Source organism: Pinus tabuliformis, chromosome 8 (genome assembly GCF_031772625.1).
Source record: "Pinus tabuliformis cultivar Carrire ecotype Pingquan chromosome 8, CPIR1, whole genome shotgun sequence".
NCBI lineage: Eukaryota > Viridiplantae > Streptophyta > Pinopsida > Pinales > Pinaceae > Pinus > Pinus tabuliformis.
In genome coordinates, this window is record NC_142294.1 from 1,033,434,351 (window position 1) to 1,033,454,192 (window position 19,842).

Below are 19,842 nucleotides of genomic sequence, written 5' to 3' on the forward strand. Positions count from 1 at the left end.
GTTCTATTTGCATTTTACTATCATGTTGATGTGATTGCTATACTGGATATGATATTGGGCTAATAAAGAAAATTGAAGTAAAATTGCTCTAAGCATAGAACATACCATTGTTATCCTAAAATTAACACCATCACATTGAGAGACCTATTTGTTGCACTCCTTATTTCTCTTACCCTTCGTGCCCCTCTCATCACAACCATGTGACATCCTTAAAGCATGATATTACAAAAGGTGATCGTGATGAGGAGTTCTCGAGAGTAATCATTCATTCCACCATTTTGTACGTTGAAGGAAAGCCCAAGACCTCTAGATTGACTAGTTTTCTTTATCCTAGGACTTCGCTTTACCTCAAATGGAGATCATATTTTCCCGCATCTCACCCGCTTCATCCACCATGTGACTATGTCCACATTCGATTTGGGGGTTGCTACATGTCCACATTTGATTTGGAGTAAAGCTAAATCATCATGTATCCTTCGACGAGACCTTTCCAACCGTAGGTGGCCCACCTCCTAACTCCTCACAATAGAGGAGAAATAATTTTTTTAAGTTAGTATTAACATCAAATCCGGTGGACATAATGGTTCAGTCAAACGTCAGGTCAGCCCCAATGTGTGACACCTAAAAACTAGTATAAATAGCCATCCAAATTGGCTCATTTTACACATACAACTAGCAAATCAAGGAAAACAGAGGTACAACATACCACAGGAAGGAAGAGATCTAAGTTGGAGAAGAAGACTATAATTTTCGTATATATTTATGTGTTTATTTATTGAATCTGTGAAGACCATTATCTGTTGTAGCTGAGCTGAAGCAAGAGGTTAATCTGTGACTGAACCAGGAACAAAAACATGGGAACTTTCCTGTGTATTTCTATGACACATTTGCTTTGAAAATCAAGGCTAAGGAACACAACCAAGTTTTGTGGACTATCTTGTTGAAGACTGAATTTTGGTGTTGAAGGTTGAATTCTGTATGCCAGTTCTATTGGAGGTTGAGCAGAGCTGAAGTAAGTTTTGATTGTTGTTTTTTTGTCGTAAACCTGAAATCAGGCCCTATTACAGGCACAGACCCAAAATCAGCTTAAAGTGCAAACTTGAACATGTGGCAAATATGAGTTAAACGAGGATCAATCTTTTGTTACTCTGTTGTGATTCTTGTGGGTACTCATTTGTGATATAATACTATAACAAAGGCCGAATCTTTTAAGCATGACCAGACCACTTTTTGGGCAATCTTTACACTCATTTTGAAGCAATCCAAGCCCTAGTTTGTCTAGTCAGCAAGGCGAGTCCAATGATTTACTCTAGCTGTTTTGGAGGAAGGCAAAGTGATAGCAGATTCATATACTATTTGGTACAAGTTGCCAGGCTGAAATTGTTGTGTACAAGTGCAAAAAGAAGAAGGGGCAAAGGAAAACGAACTTTGCTCAAGAAGGTTTGTTGCTAGTCTTTGTGAGAATTTTGTGGTGATCATAGATATTTGATGGGTGGTTCTGTGTTTTTGATGTCCTGTGAGAGCCCGCATACAGCTAAGCAAAAGGGGAAGAGACAAGCCAAGTTGGAGACCTAATCCAAGTCGAAAAGTTAAGCCAAGTTGGAGACCTAATCCAAGTCGAAAAGTTAAGCCAAGTTAAGGAGCAGAGAAAGAATATTCAAAGGACATGTAGCTGTGACCAAGGTTGAAGGTGCAAACTTGAGAGTGGCATGGTTGGGTGACAACTCCTAATGAAGAAAGGCAGTTCGCATAAACCAAGAGTTGTTGTTGATAGGTCCAAGGAACAAATTGAAGAAGTAGATTGGTACCTAGGAATTGTTGATATGGTGCTTAGCTAAGGAGATTGGAGTCCCCTGCAGGTTAGTGCCTATGAAGTTGTTGAGTTGGAGCTCGATTGGAGCTCGACTAGGGCACTAAAATCCCCTGTAGGTTGGTGCCTACAAAAGTTGGAAGTCGGTGATCATTGAGGATTGGTGTCCTTATCTTCTTGACAGGTTGTGTTATCACTCTAGTAATTCCTTTGAAGTAAGAAAAAGGAAAAACCAAAGGTAACCACTATCCACTTTTGGAGATCATGAGCTAACCTTTCTAATGCTCAGAGAGGGCTCTCTCTTTAAGATTTAACTTTGTTTTAGTTAAGTTGTTTTAGGCTAGCTATGAATGTTCAAGGGGTTTTTATTCTGTTTAAAATTGGGCAGTGGGATCTGTTAAACAGATGGATAAATTGATGTCTTTCAGCCCATTGGGCTATGGAGTCAACTTATAAGGAAGCAAGGCTGGATAAACTCACTAAAGGGGATGTTCCAAGGGCAAGATAGCAGAGTGTATTTCAAATTGTTTGAGACAGAGGGGTGAAAGGGTTTCACTCAGGGTGAGAGAGCAGTTAAGGGTTCTCAAACCCGGATAATGAATGAGGAAGGCAGGGGTAATCAAAATCAAAGGGCAATTAAGAATCCTTTAATCTAGATTATTTATGAAGTCAATTTAAAGTAGAGAGCAATTAAGAATTCTTTAATTTAAATATCAGAAGAAAACATTCAAATGCTTAACTATTAAAGCAGAGGGTGATTTAAACAAGGTCTGAAATATATTTCCAGTTATAGCATTTAGATTGAAACACATATGAGATTATGAATAACTTTGAGAAATTGACAAAGACACATGAAAATACTTGTCTGATATTCGCTCAACACATGAATCCTTGGAACAATATGATCTCTATTAATCAATCCAGCTTATTGGCTCATCAACAGATACAATAACCTTCTGGTTCTTCTTGATCAAAAAGTCTATAGAAATGTCTAATAGAATCCACCCTATATACTTCGAATTGTGAAGTATTTATACAAAAAATTATTACAAAATATCTCAAACTAATTTGAGATTTAATCTAGGAAATAAAAATATCTTCTTGCAAGAAGATAGAGACAGCTATTGAACTGCTTCATGCTGTCCCTTTTATTTTGGTACTGCTGGCCTTTATGGTTTGATTTTAGCCCTTTATGCTGCTTTGTTGTTTGATCTTTCACGCTGGAAGCTTCATTTACTTTTGGCTTTCATCTGATACACTTTGACACTGATACACTTTGAATCTATTGATCTGTCTTCATCTTTTTACCTGGTTGTTTTACTTTTACTGTACATTAACCTTTTTACTGCATATTTCTCACAGTAAATCAGTCAATTTCTCCCATGTTTCAGCATCAGGTAATTGGATCTTTAGCATTCTCCTATATATTTCATCTGCCTCGGTGTACTTGGCAAAAGTAGGCTTATTGATAAACAAGTGTTTTACCTCATGTTGGAGGTAAAACAAGTTTTCAAATGTTTGATAAAGTACTTTGCCTGTTGGCAATGCCTTGATTGATGATGTATTGACCTGTTCTTTTGCTAGCTCTCTGATTTTGCTATTGTAATCCTGTTGTGTCATGAGCTTTTCATTTATTACTAAGGGACTGGGTAACCCTTTCTCTCTCGACATTTGAAACTTAACCATAAATCTGTCAACGGCTACCTGCATATTCTGACACTTGTCCTCCAAGTTTAACATCAAGTTTCCCTTGGAGAAGACCTTTCTCACCTCCAAAATTGTTTTTGTTTTGTCCTTTATATCTGATTCCTGAAGCTCATACTTATTTTTATTGTTAAGGAATTGGATGATTCTGGTGGCATCTTCGAGCATCTCTCCTAATTCTTCTTTTACTCTTTGGATGGCCTCTGTAGCCATCTTTATTAGATCTATTTGTTCAAAATCCCCTGAATAGATGGCCAAATATCAGTGATAGAGTCAATGATATTGGCCCATAATAGTTCCTTAGCTTGCCCAAGGGGTTCCTTTAGTGTCAGGTCCTTCTCCATGGGTTTTAATCTCTCACTCATCCTGGCAACTTTCTGCACTTCTTCTTTGTGCATGATTTTGGCAAGCTTGTAATCAGTTTCCAAGCTTGTCACCTCTTCTTTGAGCTTATTCCTTTCTGTTGCTTGTATGGACATCTCTTCAATAGCTCTAACCAACTTTGCTGCTTCTTCACCTGATGTACCTGTTGTTGATTTAGACTCTGTTGAAACCTGTTGAGTTGTGGCCATAGGAGCTGTGGGAGCCAATGAGGCTGCCAATGTGGAAGGAACAGCTGTTGAGACTGTTGGGATGACATTCACTGAGGTTGTGGCAATATCAGTCTGCTTCAATTGGATTAAACTGTCCAATTCCTTCTCTGTCTCCCTTAACTGATCATTTAATTTTAGGACTAAGTCCATCAATTCTTCATGTCTAGTTTGGTTTTCCAAGACTTCCCGTGTCTGTGGATGTTGTAGCTGAGGTATCTTCAATTGCTTTTTGAGTGCTGCAATGTCATCATTCTTTTTCTTAATTAGTTGCTCAGTGGCTTTAATATCTTTGGGATCATGTCCCAATTCAATCACTAAGTCTTCCAAAGACTTGATTCTAGTGTCTTTGGCTTGTGAGGAGGCCTTCTCCAACTGATACTGAGCTGAGATATTGGTCAATGAATTCTACAATTGATGGGCATCTATGGCTTTACCTGTAAGGGTGGAGTAAATCATTTCTCCAGCGTGTTTGTGAAATTCAATTTGGTCAATGGGATGAATATCCCTTGCTAATACCTCAAAATCAATCTTTTTGTAATCTGTTGATGTCCTTCGTTGTTGTACAGTTGGCTTTATGAAGGACATTTGCATTTTTCCCTCCTTGATGTCAAAAACTGACATCAAGCTGGTTTGATTTGTAGGTGTACGCGTGAGATACTGTGCGTAAGACTGTGCCTTCAGTTTCTCATTTCTCATTTTGATTTCTTTAAACATGTCCTTAATATCCTTATCTTTATCAGCAGGCCTACCAAATGAGGAGACTTCTACACTACGCTGCCTTTCTAACATTTGAGCGTGTGAGGTAGATGGCTCCTATGTTTCTCCAGATGGAGTTGTGCCCCTACTCATGTCAAACTCAGTATTAGTTACTTCTATTGAGCCTTCTGTGTCTTCCTGTTCTGAAACAGGGTTGAGCCTTGGCCTTTTGCTCTGGCTGGCTTCATACTGCACATTTGAAGTGTCCATACCTAAACTGAAGGCTCCCTCTCTATTCCTCTTGGGATTCTTTTCCTCATTCTGAGGAGTCTACAAAACTGTAGGGGTACTCAAGGTTGCTTCTTGTTGTGGTACCTGCAGGAATGACCTTTCATCAAGCTGTCTTTCTAGATCAATCAAGGTATTTTCAACATCTACCTTTGTATTATCCCTGTCTATGAGAGTGCTCTCCAACAACTCAAATTGATTGGCATATCTTTCTGTCTCTGGTATGGGGTGATGAATGTAAGGCCCCAATTTGACCTTTTGTCTAAGTTTGGTCATAAACCCTCGAGGGTCATCTCTCCACATGAAATTGTTTTGGAACTTCATTTGTTGCAGAATCAGGTCTGCTTCCTGACTTGCTTCTCTAGAATTGCAAATGAAAGGGCCTAATTGATTTTTGACTTTGAACTGGGTTCTTTTCTTGGCTGAGACAAAGTTGACTTCGTCAGAGTTCATTATCTGCCTATAATACTCTAGAGATAATAACCTCATGGGGAGGTATTTGGGGAGTTTGTATGGGGCTCGCTGGCAACCATAGATTCTTATCTCAGTGTGGTGTTGGTAAAGGTACCAATCTCCCACTTTACTCTACTTGGGCAATTGGAGGACTCCTTTGATCTCTTGGCTTATTCTGGGTGGAGGACTTCCTGTCAGCATGGTCATGACTAGATGGACAAAAGAATCAATGAAGTCTGTATAAGTGTATGGTGATGAATACTTGTGGAATAATGGTGTCCAAAATATGACAGACCTGGGCTGGCCTCTAGTATCAAGCTTCTAGAGGGTGAAAGGGAATCTGTCTGACTGATAATATAAAAACATATGGTATAGTACAGATGAGTATTTGAATAGTCTCTCATTGTGCATTCTAGTAAACTATTCATGCATCCTTTCAGCTATGAACTGGACATAATTGTACAAAGTAGCAGGAGGCTTTCCTGGGGTGAAAATGGACATGAAGGCTAGGACGATCTCATCAACAAATTCATTAGTGGTATAGCCCAAAATGCATAATATCATAGTCACAACATGCTTGCCCCTTTCAGAGAAAATGGCAGACACATATGGAGGGGCATCTTTAGGAATGTGTTGCTCTCCTACAATGAAAGTTTGGAACATTTGGGCTACTCTAGAGGGAGTCAACTTAGTGTACAGGTCTAACAAATCCCCAATGGAGAGTGGGGTCAGGTTTGGACCTTGCTGGACTTGCAACATCTCATTAATTGATTCAGCGATAATTGTGAACAAAACCTTTTGGTCAGGGGATATTATAGCTCTCTGGCCGGGAATATAACACGCATGGCACATATGGACAATTTCAGGAAAAATATGTACTTGGGGAAACTAGTATTTGGGCAAATTGGATTCCCAAAGGCCAATGTCATCATAATGGTTTAGATATCTATCTTTACTCAAACAATGAATTTTGAGCAGGACCTCATATGCACTTGTGTCTCTGATTTGAAAATCCCTATCTACCAAGAGAAGGTGGTCTAGGTCCAAATAGGGAATTGTGATAGGCCTGACATCCATGGCGACAGGGGTAGCCATAATTCAATTCTTGTGGATTTGAATTTGGCTTTCACAGGATTATTTAGATGTTTTGATGAAAATTGGAAGCTTTCAAAAGGGTTTGGGCAGAGACTTCTAAATTTAAAGTAATTTCAATTAATTTTACTTAATTAAAACTCTTTACAGACTGAACGTTTTCAAATTGAAAAGGTTGTCTAGCAAATTCGTCTTCAAATACCTGGAATTGGGTGAATTGGCTTCAAATTCGGTGTTCTTGGCAACTGCAGAAGTTTGAATGGCTCTGGTACGGACTAAGAGGTTGATTGGGGTCTCTATAGCTTCTTTAGGAGTGAATTTGGAGTTCAATTGGTGAATTCAGCGTTTGTAGGAGTCGTACTGGTTTGCAGAGGTACGTACAGAAAATAAGCGAAAAAAGGCAAAATGGGGCTTTCTTAGTCTTTTATGGAGCAATAGTCACTTTTTGGCGGGTAATTTTACACATGAACAGTAGGCGGTTTTTCGGGTTTGGCAGGGAGGCGGTTTCCCAAGCCATCACACCACTTTCATAGTGGGAGTGGTATTTAGGAGGGGTCACTTGATCTATTCCATCACTCGACACGTAGCAGTTGGGGGGGCAGGGAAAACCACCTTATCGGGCGGGTAAAGGTCAACCGTCGGGTGAAGCCGATATGGCTGTGGGCCGTCAGATGAGAGTGATGATGATCGGACGGCAGTCGGGCAAGGGAGGTGCGCGGGTGATAAGAGCATGGGCTTCAGGGGGCCTAGGATTTTAACCCTTGGCGGTATGGGATTAATTATAGGTTAATCACGAGTTTAAATGATCGGGGGTGGGGATTTAATGATGGGTTATCTTAACTTTACCGAAAATTGGTAAGTTAAGAAGGTTTTGTCGGGATATGGGGTAAATTGTATAGTTTATATTAAAACTAAGGGTTGGGATATTTATATAGGGGATTTATTTAATATACGGGAAAATTTATATCGGAAATTATATAATAAAATTAAAAATTAATATGAAATGAATGTGCGGTGTGAACATACCACTAAGCATAATGTAATATTGATGCATTTTCTTGACATACATTTACACTTAGGGTAAAGCACTTTTGTGGGTTTTTTGAGTGACATAGGATTTACATGGGATTTATTTACTTTTCCTAGGCAAATGAAGTTTAACCTTAGGAAAAAGGGTTTTATTATGGAAATGAAGGGAAATGAATTTTATGAAGAGAATTCTAACACTTGATATCCATAAGTCATTAAGTCGAGGGTCTGGTCCCACCAAAAGTCAGAGAAATGTTATGAGCCTTTATGACTTGAAGGATTTAAGTAACAGAACTTACTTGTGGATGGGGAAATTAGTAAGTAAAAGGGTGAAAGGAATGAAGGGGAGTTAATTAAATGAACTTGTGAACCATTGTTTTTTGCCTTCCTAAATGCTCATGCACATTGAAACATGTAGTCAAACATGATAAATGTGCTTTTATCCAATCAACTTTATACTTCAGCAACCTTTCTTCTACTTACCCATTACTTACCCTACCATTTTTTCTTCATTTTATTTGGGTGCATTTAGACTAGCAAATCCTTCTCATTCATTTTTCTTTTGAAAAGTAAACTATCTACTTCTAACCTTATATCATCTAAGGCTCAGATTAAATTGATGAACTCCTTATATTTTCTCTACCCATCTAACGATCTACCAAGATTAAACTGTTTGGTCAGATTTTATTCTCTAACTATAAACATAAAATTGAAAGCATGAAATAGCCAAGATTAAACAATTTGATTACCTGTACCATGGGTTGTGGCATGTATAACGAGTTGCACACAACCATTATTTAAAACAATAAAGGAGTAAAATAGTAGTGGCATTTAGACTTGCACACTTTCATGATTTATTCTTGTTTAGTAAAAATGCTTTGATCTACTCTCGAGTCTCAATCCCTGTTGCACCAAGAAAGATGCCCTTTTATAGCATTTTTGTACATATTCCATAACTTTTTCTCTTGATATACTTTTTCTGTCAATATAAGAATGTATCTCCTCAAATAATAACAAATGTTTTAGACGTGTTTCATCAACTTACACACTCATAATAAAACAATTTAAGCAGACAAGCCCCTATAGCATCTAGACATTCATAGAAGATTTAAGATTGATCAGTAAATGGAAAAAAAAATTATGGAATAAGTTAATAACACCTCTATACTTCCAGGACCATCAACCCATCGTCTGGATATTGTTGTTGACCTGAGGTGCATTTGTCCACTACTATGCTGATAGCTGCAAGAAGACACAGGTCAGATTAACCATGAACCAAATCTTCTGCCATATGTGTGGTTCTCTTACGTGTATCTGTAAATTACTGAGGAATATAGCCTGATAAGAACCAGAAAAATCAAATGTGAAAATTTGCACAAAGGATGAAACTCCTTACTACGTTAGAAACTGAAAAAAGAACTGATTACTAGCAGATTGTCCTCCTGTGCCGGACACCTCCTTTGGGACAACATCAAAAAATATGCATAAAGATGTGGCTTTGTCAAGGCCACACATTTTCCAAGCAGTTGTTTTTCCTTGACCAATAACTGTATCTGAGCACAAGGCCCCATTCTGTAGAAAATAGGAAAGAAGCTACCCAAATATCAGCTTCGCAGATTGATAGCTACACTTGCTGCATAAAATTGGCAGCTTATATTTAGAATTCCACAATTTCGTGTACAAACCTTGTCTAGAGAAGCACAGGGCCCAATGATACCCTGTATCTTCACCTCCTTCGAGCAGTTCACCTCAAAAATACCACTGCAAAAAGAAAGTACAACATAATTTAATTAAAGCATTAGATAAATTATATTCACTAAAATTACTAGCATTACCAAATTACTATCAAAAGAAGGGCACAACAAAACAAAATTAATCCTATGTAACATAAACTATCCAAAAACAAAGGTCATATGAATAACAACACACCATATGTAGGCCTTGTGTTTAAACCTACTTTCAAGATTGAGGACAGGCCCAACAAACTTATCAATAAACTTCCAAAATCCAAGCTACCAAGGCCAATAAAGGGGTGAATACACAGATAGGTTATTCAGGGACTGAAAGTCTAAATCAAAATCTAAAACCCAGAAATTTGTAACCAGATAACACATTGTTCAAATCATAATATCTCCAAACGGAAGATAAATTCAAGACTTTTTGGGTAAGTGAAAAGCAAGTTAAGGTTAGTAGTTAATAGGAAATTGTTACCAGATCTGGTGTGTGTGTGTGTGTGTGTGCGTGCATCGAGTCTAGTGCCTAAAATTCTAACAGTGTCTTTGTCATTAATCTATATTCAGTTGTTTGGTCAAACCATGCCTTGTCCCTTGAAGTTTTACTTAATGTTACTCTTATCCTATGTAGGATTGGAGGGCCTTGGGTGAACTCTTTTGTGGACTCATGGTTTTATCGAAGCCTGCATTTGTAGAGGTGATCACCAATGTATGGTTCAGTCCAACCCACGTCAAGGTGTACTTATGCCATTCCACATGGTTAAAGTCTATCAAGTTTGTAGGTGACCATAGCCTTAGTGCAATGTTCCTCGTGACAGCTCTTAGAGCATAGAAATCTCAGTTTTTAAGTGCAAAGGACTAATAACGAAAACCCCCGATTCAGTGTTAGAGCAGTATTACTGGGCATATCATGGCTCCGATAGCATCATACAGGAAGTTAAAGAGACGGATGAGTCGGCAACTGTGTTTTGAATATGTTATGGTTGTTATGGGTGATCGCTCCTGCTTCCTGAAAGAAAAGAATTAAAGTTGTTAAGACCAAAAGCGACAGGGAACCAGCCGAGAGAGCATGAGGCATGATGTAGCAGAAACTCAATTGAACGAGAGGCCAGCAAAGAGAGTGGCGTGGAGATATTTCTACAGGACCATCATTTCAGTTCACTTGTTAAATTTGTTTTGTTGTTTTTGATTGATATTGTTACGCTGTTTTATTTCCAAGAAAGGTATCTTTCTGTTGTCATAATTGGAGGCTACAAAGTCTGCACACCAAGACATCTAGTCATGCAGGTAGCTGGAAGCTCTAGCCTGAGATATTTTGTAATTTCCATGTTCTCCCTCTCCTTATAAAAGGGAGGAAGAAACACTTAGAAAAGGTTCTGAATTCTAAAGAATAACTACATGTTATTTCTGAGACTGTATGACTTCAAGATTTGCATCTTTCAGAATATTAATGAAATGGTGGTGATTCCTACATTCGAGTACTACAGTATGTTACCTCTCTATTAAATTCCATTATGTTCATGTTTCCTCTCTGATTTCATGTAATTGTAGCTGCCATAAATGTTTCATTCATTCTTACAGATTCATTTGTGTTGACTTGTTAATGCACATGCCTGTATGTAGCTTTGAGATTATATCTTTAAATTGCGCTCCATGAATCATCGCATCCAATTCTCCTTCATCCATTATGTCTACCTGTAACTTAGATAAGTGTAGAACTCTTGACGCTCCAAGCTCTATGTGATAAATGTAGAATTCTTGAGGTTTCAAGCTCTATATGATGAGTTATTCTATCTCCTCCTCTTTCATTGCTCTGCTAAAGTTGATTAAACTGTAGGTCCTCGAACTACTCGGCCTCCACCAGTTCATACATATATTTCTATGAATTGTATATGTGAAAGAGTACTAGAAATACATAGCTTATGTCCTTGGATGAATGAACCGACCCATGTTGTTTATTGTATATATTTACATATGTATATAAAATGTATATGATGTCTCTGGTTTCTTGAAAATCATATGAGACACATCAAATCTAGATGTTACCAGGCACTGGTCTTGTAAGCAATCCAAGGTTGTCTCTGAAAGCGACAACACTTTCCTTGGTGTGCTACTATCGGTTCCTCTATGTTTTTTGCCCCTTTTTCATTAGTTGCATTTCACTTTTCTTGGGAGTAGAAAGTACAACCCCATATAATTTATAATTTTATTCCTTCTAGTTAAATTCTTTTGAGGTTTAAGGTATAAGGGCCCAACTGCATCAACCATTCAACACCTAGCAATATATCCATCTCATCATGTGGTAGACTGTAGAATCCTATTTGTAGTTCCAATTCTTGTATTTAAATAAAGATGTTATGACATCTTACTTTTGACCTTCTATCCAATAACGATTGTAATTGGATTATAATTGTGACGTCTTTAGTGGGGTCTATTACTGCTCAAACTAGTTGGGGGCCTAAAAGGGACTCCTAAAGGGACAACTGGCAGGTCAAGGGCAACGATAGAGACTTAGCTCACTGTCACCTCAGCTAAGACTTCGTATTGTTTACAGACTTTCACTGATGGGAGTAGGCTTGGTATATAGAAAGTCACTTGTGAAGGATGAACCAACAAATGGATGTGAAGTGACCTTAATGATCCTTTTCCTAGAAGGAGGTTAAGAATGGAGCTTGTTTGCTCTTCAAGCAAGGTAAAAAGCTTTCTAGGAGAAGGAGGTGAGGATTTAAGGGCTAGATTTAAGGAATATGCCTTGAAAAGGAGTTTCCCAATCCCTACAATCCTTATTGAATTTGGTTTCCCAAGTGGTTCTTAAAGAATTGACTTTTCAAAGGTATGGGACCACACAGGACCAAGTGCACCCAGGTTAGGTTAAAGGGAGAGAGTTTAGCAACCGATGATGATCCTAACCTAAACAAGGGAGGGTAAAGGATCAAATCAAGAATTTCCACTTAAACGTCTTAGATTGATCCTATGAGGTACTAGCCTAGGGAACACCAGGGCAAAGTTTGATCTCAGAGTTAGGGCTTGGGATATTTCACAATCCCACCATCGGAATTTCTTCAAATTTGGAGGAGACCCTAAGGACACATCAGTGCAATAGAGGCTAGGAGATTGAACTTTTTCTATGGCTACTTTGTCGAGAAAGTGATGCCCTAGGTGGCCCAGTGTAGCTAGACCTAGAAAAAAAGGAAAAAAGGTAAATAAAAAGGTTTAGGGAGATCACCTTATGGTGGACCACTAGCTAATTCCTTTTGGGGATATGGAGTCAGGAAAAATTATGAACAAGGATCTCGTTTCTAGCTCAAGGAGGCTCTAAGGGCAACTTCGTCCAATGTTAGGGCAGAAAAAAGAAAGTGACCTTAAAGAATTTATACTTCACTTGCAGATGACGATGGCTTATCAAGATAACTTCAATCTCTAGGGCACTTTGTTCAACAAATAGGCCCATACATAGAGATATGCTATATAGAAACATAATTCCACAATGAAGCAGTAAAAGTATGCAACAATTAGCCCTAAAATAGCGAAAGTCCCATGATCAATATATGTGACAAAGTAAAAGAAAATAGCATCAAAGTTATACTTACATGTAAGAGAATATATCCAACCATCAATACATTTGCCAATAAAGAAGCTCCAGGATAAGAAAATCCAATCCAAACATCAAAATTCATCCTCGCTCCAATTTGTCCTCCAAGAAAGAAATGTGAAATTCTCGAGAGAGAGAGAGAGAGAGAATGATCCAATCCAATTGATGATACAAATAAATTCATGTATCTGCTATTTATACACTCGTTAGGAGTTCGAATTACCTAATTTGAGCCTACATTAGCCCATCAACTAAAATAATGTACAAATAATTATTTATCGGTGACAAGCCCACCAAACTAGCTCATAAATAAAATAATAAAACTCCCAAGAGGTCAAATGATCAATAATGCATGTCGTCGAGCTCTCTAAGAGGCCTGATGAAGTCCATAATTGCCAAAATGATGAGTTGAACTTCCAAAAGTAATGGACAAGGGGTTGGCCCCTTGTTCTACACATAATAAACCTATGGTGCTCCCAATGGCTATGAGGGCACACAAGTGACCTCATGGGTCTCCAAGGAAGTCGAAGATGCCTGTAGACCATCTGTAAGGGCTCAGATGATGGTGTAAGTGATGCCACATGAACATACAAATCCTGGGTCGATTGCCAAGTGCATCGTATATCTATGGGGCTAGCTGGGCAAAGGTGAACCAAGTGCATCTTGATTCTTCCTTGTCCAATAGGTGAATCTCGAGCAATCTCCAAACATCTCTGGGGATCCATAGAGTGTTGTCTACTGTTGTGGAGGCCCATGGCTCTCAACTCACACCCTACATGTGCCAATGTAGCCCTCTGGAGGATTAGGACTTAGGATAGGAAGACCAAACACAAGATGGAGACCACCTGCAATCCTGCATAAGATCCAATGCATCCCCTAACCTTCCATTACAACAAGTCATCAAGTAAATCGAGTAAAAGAGCTTACAAACCATGGACCACAAGTGGGGACTTCATAATGGCATGCCCTTCCATAATGGGCTTTGGCATATGCTAGTGTTTCCAAACTCCAAATGGGGCTAACCAAGTATCTTATTAAGTGGTTTCTACTTCTAAAGGGGATAATATGTCCAAGGTACATCCTTTTAAAAGTGGTGGCATGTGGTAGAGGGATGAATGGAGTATGGAATGTAAAGGGGCAGCTTTGAGCCACATGTTGGGGTAGAAGGATAGCTAGTAAAGGGGAAGCCCACCTTTGGGTATATAATGTATAGGAGGGAGAAATCATGGTACATGACGTGCCCCAACATTGATTTTTCCACCCTTCTTTACATGTTTTTTGCCTTTTTATGATTTTCCTTTAATTAACTGCTCAAGGCTCAAGGGGTAAGAGCATGATGTATGAGATATAGCAGTGGATACCCCCTCTTAAGGTAGGGTAGTTCATTGCCCAACAAGGGTTGGGACAATCATGGGTTCCTATATTATGAAGGAAGCTCATAGAGCCTGTAAGAACCAAGGTGATGGCCATGATGATAGGGTAGAGCTTATGTATTGATTTTTGCCCACGTGCTAAATGTGTTTGTCCCGACCATCTTTTGCATTTTGTGGTACATTTCTTGTTGAATGTGGCCAATTATGCCTTTACTTCTCCTTTTACCTGCATCAACCTCCGAGGCATCATTTCGAGCTTGACCCAAGGTGTGGGCAAAGGGAAGGAGAGAGTTAACCCTATGTGGACCTAATCGAGGAATGTGGACCCATGTGGGAGAAATAATGAATGGGGTTATAATGAGTGGAAAGGAGGCAACATATGTGGATGAGGGAGCGGAACCACGCAACCAAAATCAGGGTTTCCTATGAAATACCATCCCTAAAGCCAAATGGTCAGTAAAAAAGATCCCATGGGACTAGAATCCAAAGTTAATGTCCAAAAGGGATCTAGGGGGCAAGAGCACAGACCTAGCCCATTCTTTCCGCTAAATCCCCCCCATTAATCCATGCCTAGAAGTTTCCATGATAAGCAAACTATAATACTCTATTACCAAATGAAAAGGCATATTTTTAGATTCTGGAGGCCCACCTTCAAACATACGATCATGGCATATGGGTGAGGGACCACATGGCTGGCTCAAGTAACGGAGAAATGGCACAACGAGCTAGTTGGTGGCTGTTGGCTACCGGCGGAGGACCATCTTGAAGAAAAAATTTCTCCTAGGGATATCACCCACAAAATGGTGGGTAACAGGGTCGACAAAAGAGTTTAGTTGCTTAGTAAAATTGATGTCTATACAATTATGAAACTAGTGGAATCTACAAGTATCATTACATTTTTGTCTTCTTGGATTCCTTTTAAGTTTCAATATCTTAGGTTGTCCTCATAGTTGAAAAGGAAACTATAGGCTTGCAATTATCAACCTTCCTAACATGAGGTGGAATATATTTTATGGTTGGTTCTAGTGTTTGTTTGTTTCAAGAAATAGTTTCTTTCTTAGAAATGTTGTATTCATTTTTATTCTATCGAGTGCAACAGATTGATGTTAATTATACTTCTAGCATTGCTTTGTCATCAATTGTAAGTATTTCAATTTTAATTTTATTGCATGGACAATGGCTTGATTTCTTTCGTGATTTGCAAAAAGAAAACATTGCCTTAATCACATATTTTCATAAGTTAAGGGTTTTTACCATTAAGTTACTCCCTATTTCAGTGTTGATCAATCCCTTTTGTTACACCTTATCTTGCATAAGGTGCCACATTATGAATTTCAACACACTAGTGGAGTTTGTTGATGGTATCTTGGAGCTTTTGATGGACTTGGGGGTGAAACACCTTCATGAAGCTTTTTCTCTTCACATTTTTATGGAATTTTTACTCTTCTTTTCATTTGGATATCTTATCAGAGGAGTTTCACTTCTCTTCTTGGTGGGTGGTTATGGTTGATAGTCATATCATGGTTTTGGTCCTACTTACACATCATTTTGCTTGATGGATCATCGTCTTGACATATCAATACTTGCTATTTTATGTGTTATCTTATTCTTGAAGCATCCTAGTGACTCTTTCATGCATTATCTTCTTCTTCGAGCATCACAGTGACTATGTATAACGGTATTATATTGTTGATATGTCACTAGGAAGATGAGGTGTTCTACACAGTCCTCTTATGTTGAACGTGAGGTGGGAGCATACTTGATGTTTGATGGAGTACCTTTCTTAAGTCTCCTCCTATGGTGTTGATGTGGTGTAGTGATGCATGTTGCCTTGGTGAGATTCTCCTAGGTGACATAACATTGTGATTTTAGACATGTTATAAACATAATAAACGCTTATCAATTAGTTACTGGCAAACGTGTCTTATCAAAAAGACACGCCCATTAATGAAAAGGCTCCCCCACATAGGTACTTATAAAGGGTGCCCTCATTGTAATATTCAATCAATCTTATTCATTTTATCACTATATCAATACATGTATACATTTACAAGTATATTGTCTACACACAAACAAACAAGAATTGTTTGTTACATTAGTATCAGAGCCACCAATCCTATCTGTTGTTTGTACTAGCCGCCAATTCTATTCGCTACCTCAATTTTGTACAAGCATCATACAAACCCTAATCATACTTTGTGCTATTCACTTCCAGTTCCAAATGACTGAACTATACCATCCCTAGTGTCGCATGATGTTGTAGCGGTTGTCATTGGCCCCATCTTGTCCATCCACAACCGCATTTTCCCATGCCTCTAATCGCATTGTCCCAACCACACTATTCTCCTGTCTCTGTGTTTCATACATCCCGCACTGTTGTCTGATTACTGCCTCGGCTCCATGATACAACACAACATCGCCGACTACACAAAGTCCCACTCCCCTACATATATCTTTTGGTTTGATCGGTCGCACCAACAAAAACAGCACGAACATGACCAAATAGGTCACTTTTCAAAAAATAAAAAATAATTAAATTATATATATAGAAAGTCACTTAATATAAAAATTTAAAAGAAAAATTACAATCACTTCATTATAAAACATTTATAAAGTCTCTTAGCCCGAGGACCAAAGTGAGGGTTAATACAACAATATTCATAGGCACTAGCCACTACAACAATATTTCTCATCATCATGTCACTCACAAGGAATTGAATTTGGGTGAGGGAGACAACAACCATTATGCCCAACCACTCGAGATAACCCCAATTGACCATTTATAAAGTTCACTTTATTATAAATGTTGAACACTTAATCTTTGGGAATAGGAATCCTATGTAAATATTGTAAATAGCAAAATAAGAGAAGTTGGAAGACAAAGAGACATTGGGAGATGAAACCCAATAGTTTCCCTCTGCTTGTATATAGTCATATTCTATTTTAATGAAAAGGCGCCAATTCATTCATAGAGTTACTCCTGGCCTCACATGGTATCAAGGCCAACTCCCAAATTATCCTTTTGTGTTTTAACTCCTGAAGAACTCTGCCATTATTCTCTGTCAAATCTCTGTCATTATCCTTTGTCCCTCTGGTTGTTTTATCAATTACAAACTCTGCCTCTATTTTGAATGTTGGTGTCTCCTTGAATTAACTTCCTGTGCGAGGAATCTCTGCAAAATATTTCCTTTCATCGCTCCACACTCATCCCCCTTTGCTCTTTGTGCATTGAATGGCATATTGTTGGAGGAATGCACAGTGGAAGACCTTGACTGTGTTGGTCGTTTCTCTACATACAATATGTTGAAGCTGGCTGTGAGACAGTAAAGATCGTGTCACGTGTGTGCGTTGATGGATGGTTTGTTGCATGCTTTACGAAGACTGTGCCTCTTTTTGAAATCTATGTAAGATTATTAAGTTCTCTATGACCAAAATTGTGACATGTGCGTTGACTTTTTTTTGATGTGGTGAAATTATTTAAGGCTATGGCCATATGGTCGTTGTTTATTATATATTTGTGGAATATGTTGAACTCCATTTTTCAAGGGGGTATGGTCATATTAGAAGTGGTGGCATATTTCATATAAAGTGAACTTATATAATATGCATTGTGTCCCTTTTTAACGAAAAATCACAAAAGCGTATGGAGTACTTTTTTAAAGGTGTGAGTGGTATATTAAAGGAGATGAAGTTTTTTAGAGGTGTGAGTGGTATGGTATTATATGTCATATGATATATGATAGTATATGTTATGGATGGTATATGGGGGAGAATATATATTGTTCGAATATTGAGAGCTTGCATTTGAAGACATAATTACATGCAAATTAATTAGTTGCAGAGACATCAATTTTATTACAAGTACTTTAGGCCCAGTTAAAATTTTCTGATGCATTTACTTATCTCTATAGTGGGAGTAGTTCTCACTGGCAAAGAGAACTACTGTGAGTGATCCCAGAAGATAAAACACACTCTTATTTTCAATGAGTTGTGGAAAGGGATTTGTGAATGAGGAGGAGACAATGCACCTCAAAAGCCTACTTCAGATAAGGAGCTTGCCATCTGGGAAAACAAGAACAGCAAGGCCTGCACCTTCATTGCAGCATCAGTAAACGAAGAGGTAAGTCATTATATTTCGCCATTTTCAAATGCTTTTGAAGCCTTAAATAAGTTGAAGGAATTGTCTGACTCACACTCTAAACTTGAAGTTGTTCAATTGATAATCAAGTTGTTCAATACTAAATTGAAGAATGATGACCCTCTTGCCTTGGCATCAGATGTAAAATCCATTATGCATGACATAAAAGTCATTGGTGTTGAAATAGATATTCCTCTCGTAGATTATGTCAAGGCACTGTATCCCACCTATTGACATTATCTTGAGTCAATGCAAGCAAGTGGCAACCTTAAGGAGATTACCTTTGACTCCCTTGAGAAGAAGTTCGTTGAAACAGAGAAGGCTTTTGGGAAGAAGACAACCCCTCAGTCTTCTGAAGAAGTTGTGTGTCTTGCACACAAAGAGAAGAATCATGCACAAGATTCTTCTAGAGGAAGAGGTGGCCAAAGAGGAAGAGGAAGGAAGAATTTTAGAGGCAGGGGGAACAGACATTTCCAAAGAGAAAGGTTTGATCTTCATTGCATATGATGCAATAGAGATGGACATTATGCTTCCACATGCAAGTTACCTTGGGAAAAAATTGAGCAAGGAAAGAAATGAATAAAAGGGTAAAACACCTAGTAAAGGGAAAGCAAAAGCACCCAAGTTTGCTCAATATGTTGTGGCGCATTGCAACATTGGAGTAATTGAAGACTTATTCAATGCTTCACTCGCTTCATGGAAAGATGTTTGGTTGCTTGATTCAGGAGCAACTTGCTACATGTCTTTCAAAAGAGATTTCTTGGAAGAATTCATAGACAATGTTGATGGAGTAGTATACTTGCAGACAAGTGAAAACTCAAGCCATCAGGGCTTGGCACCATCACGCTCAAACTGCCTCATCTTCCAGACTTTCTTCTACATGATGTTCTATACATCTCGAAATTGAGGAGAAACTTGTTGTCTTTGGTACACATCCCACCAGCAGGACACTATATTCATATATTTGATGGCAAGGTCGAGGTCAGAAAAGCATCATATCACTCACTTGTCATGATTGGGATAGACGAAGAAAGACTTCTGAAGCTGCAAGGAACCTTTGCTAATGCACAAAACTTTTTATACAGTTCTCATTATGATGAAGGTACATTTCCATAAAGTCTTTTATGGCATGCTATATTTGGACACTTGAACTATGACAGCCTTCGTTTGTTGAAAAAAATGGTGTTACTAGTTTTCGTACAATTCCTAGGAAACTTAAGCAATGTGATGCTTGTATCTTAGGAAAGCACAACAAATAGTTTCTTCATGATTCTCATTCCAGAGCACATAGAAAACTTGAACTCATTCATTCTGATTTGTGTGGCCCAATACCTGTTCTTT

General features: G+C 38.4%; 1 protein-coding gene across 1 annotated transcript in view; it reads right to left on the reverse strand.

Annotated features, from left to right (window-relative positions):
• Nucleotides 1-19,842, reverse strand: part of LOC149238893 (protein transport protein SEC23 E-like) — a 345,793-nt gene that overhangs the window by 104,056 nt on the left and 221,895 nt on the right. The window contains 3 exon segments of the mRNA XM_089373218.1: nucleotides 8,826-8,907; nucleotides 9,062-9,237; nucleotides 9,351-9,426. Of these exon segments, the coding sequence (XP_089229344.1) occupies nucleotides 8,826-8,907; nucleotides 9,062-9,237; nucleotides 9,351-9,426 (334 nt within the window).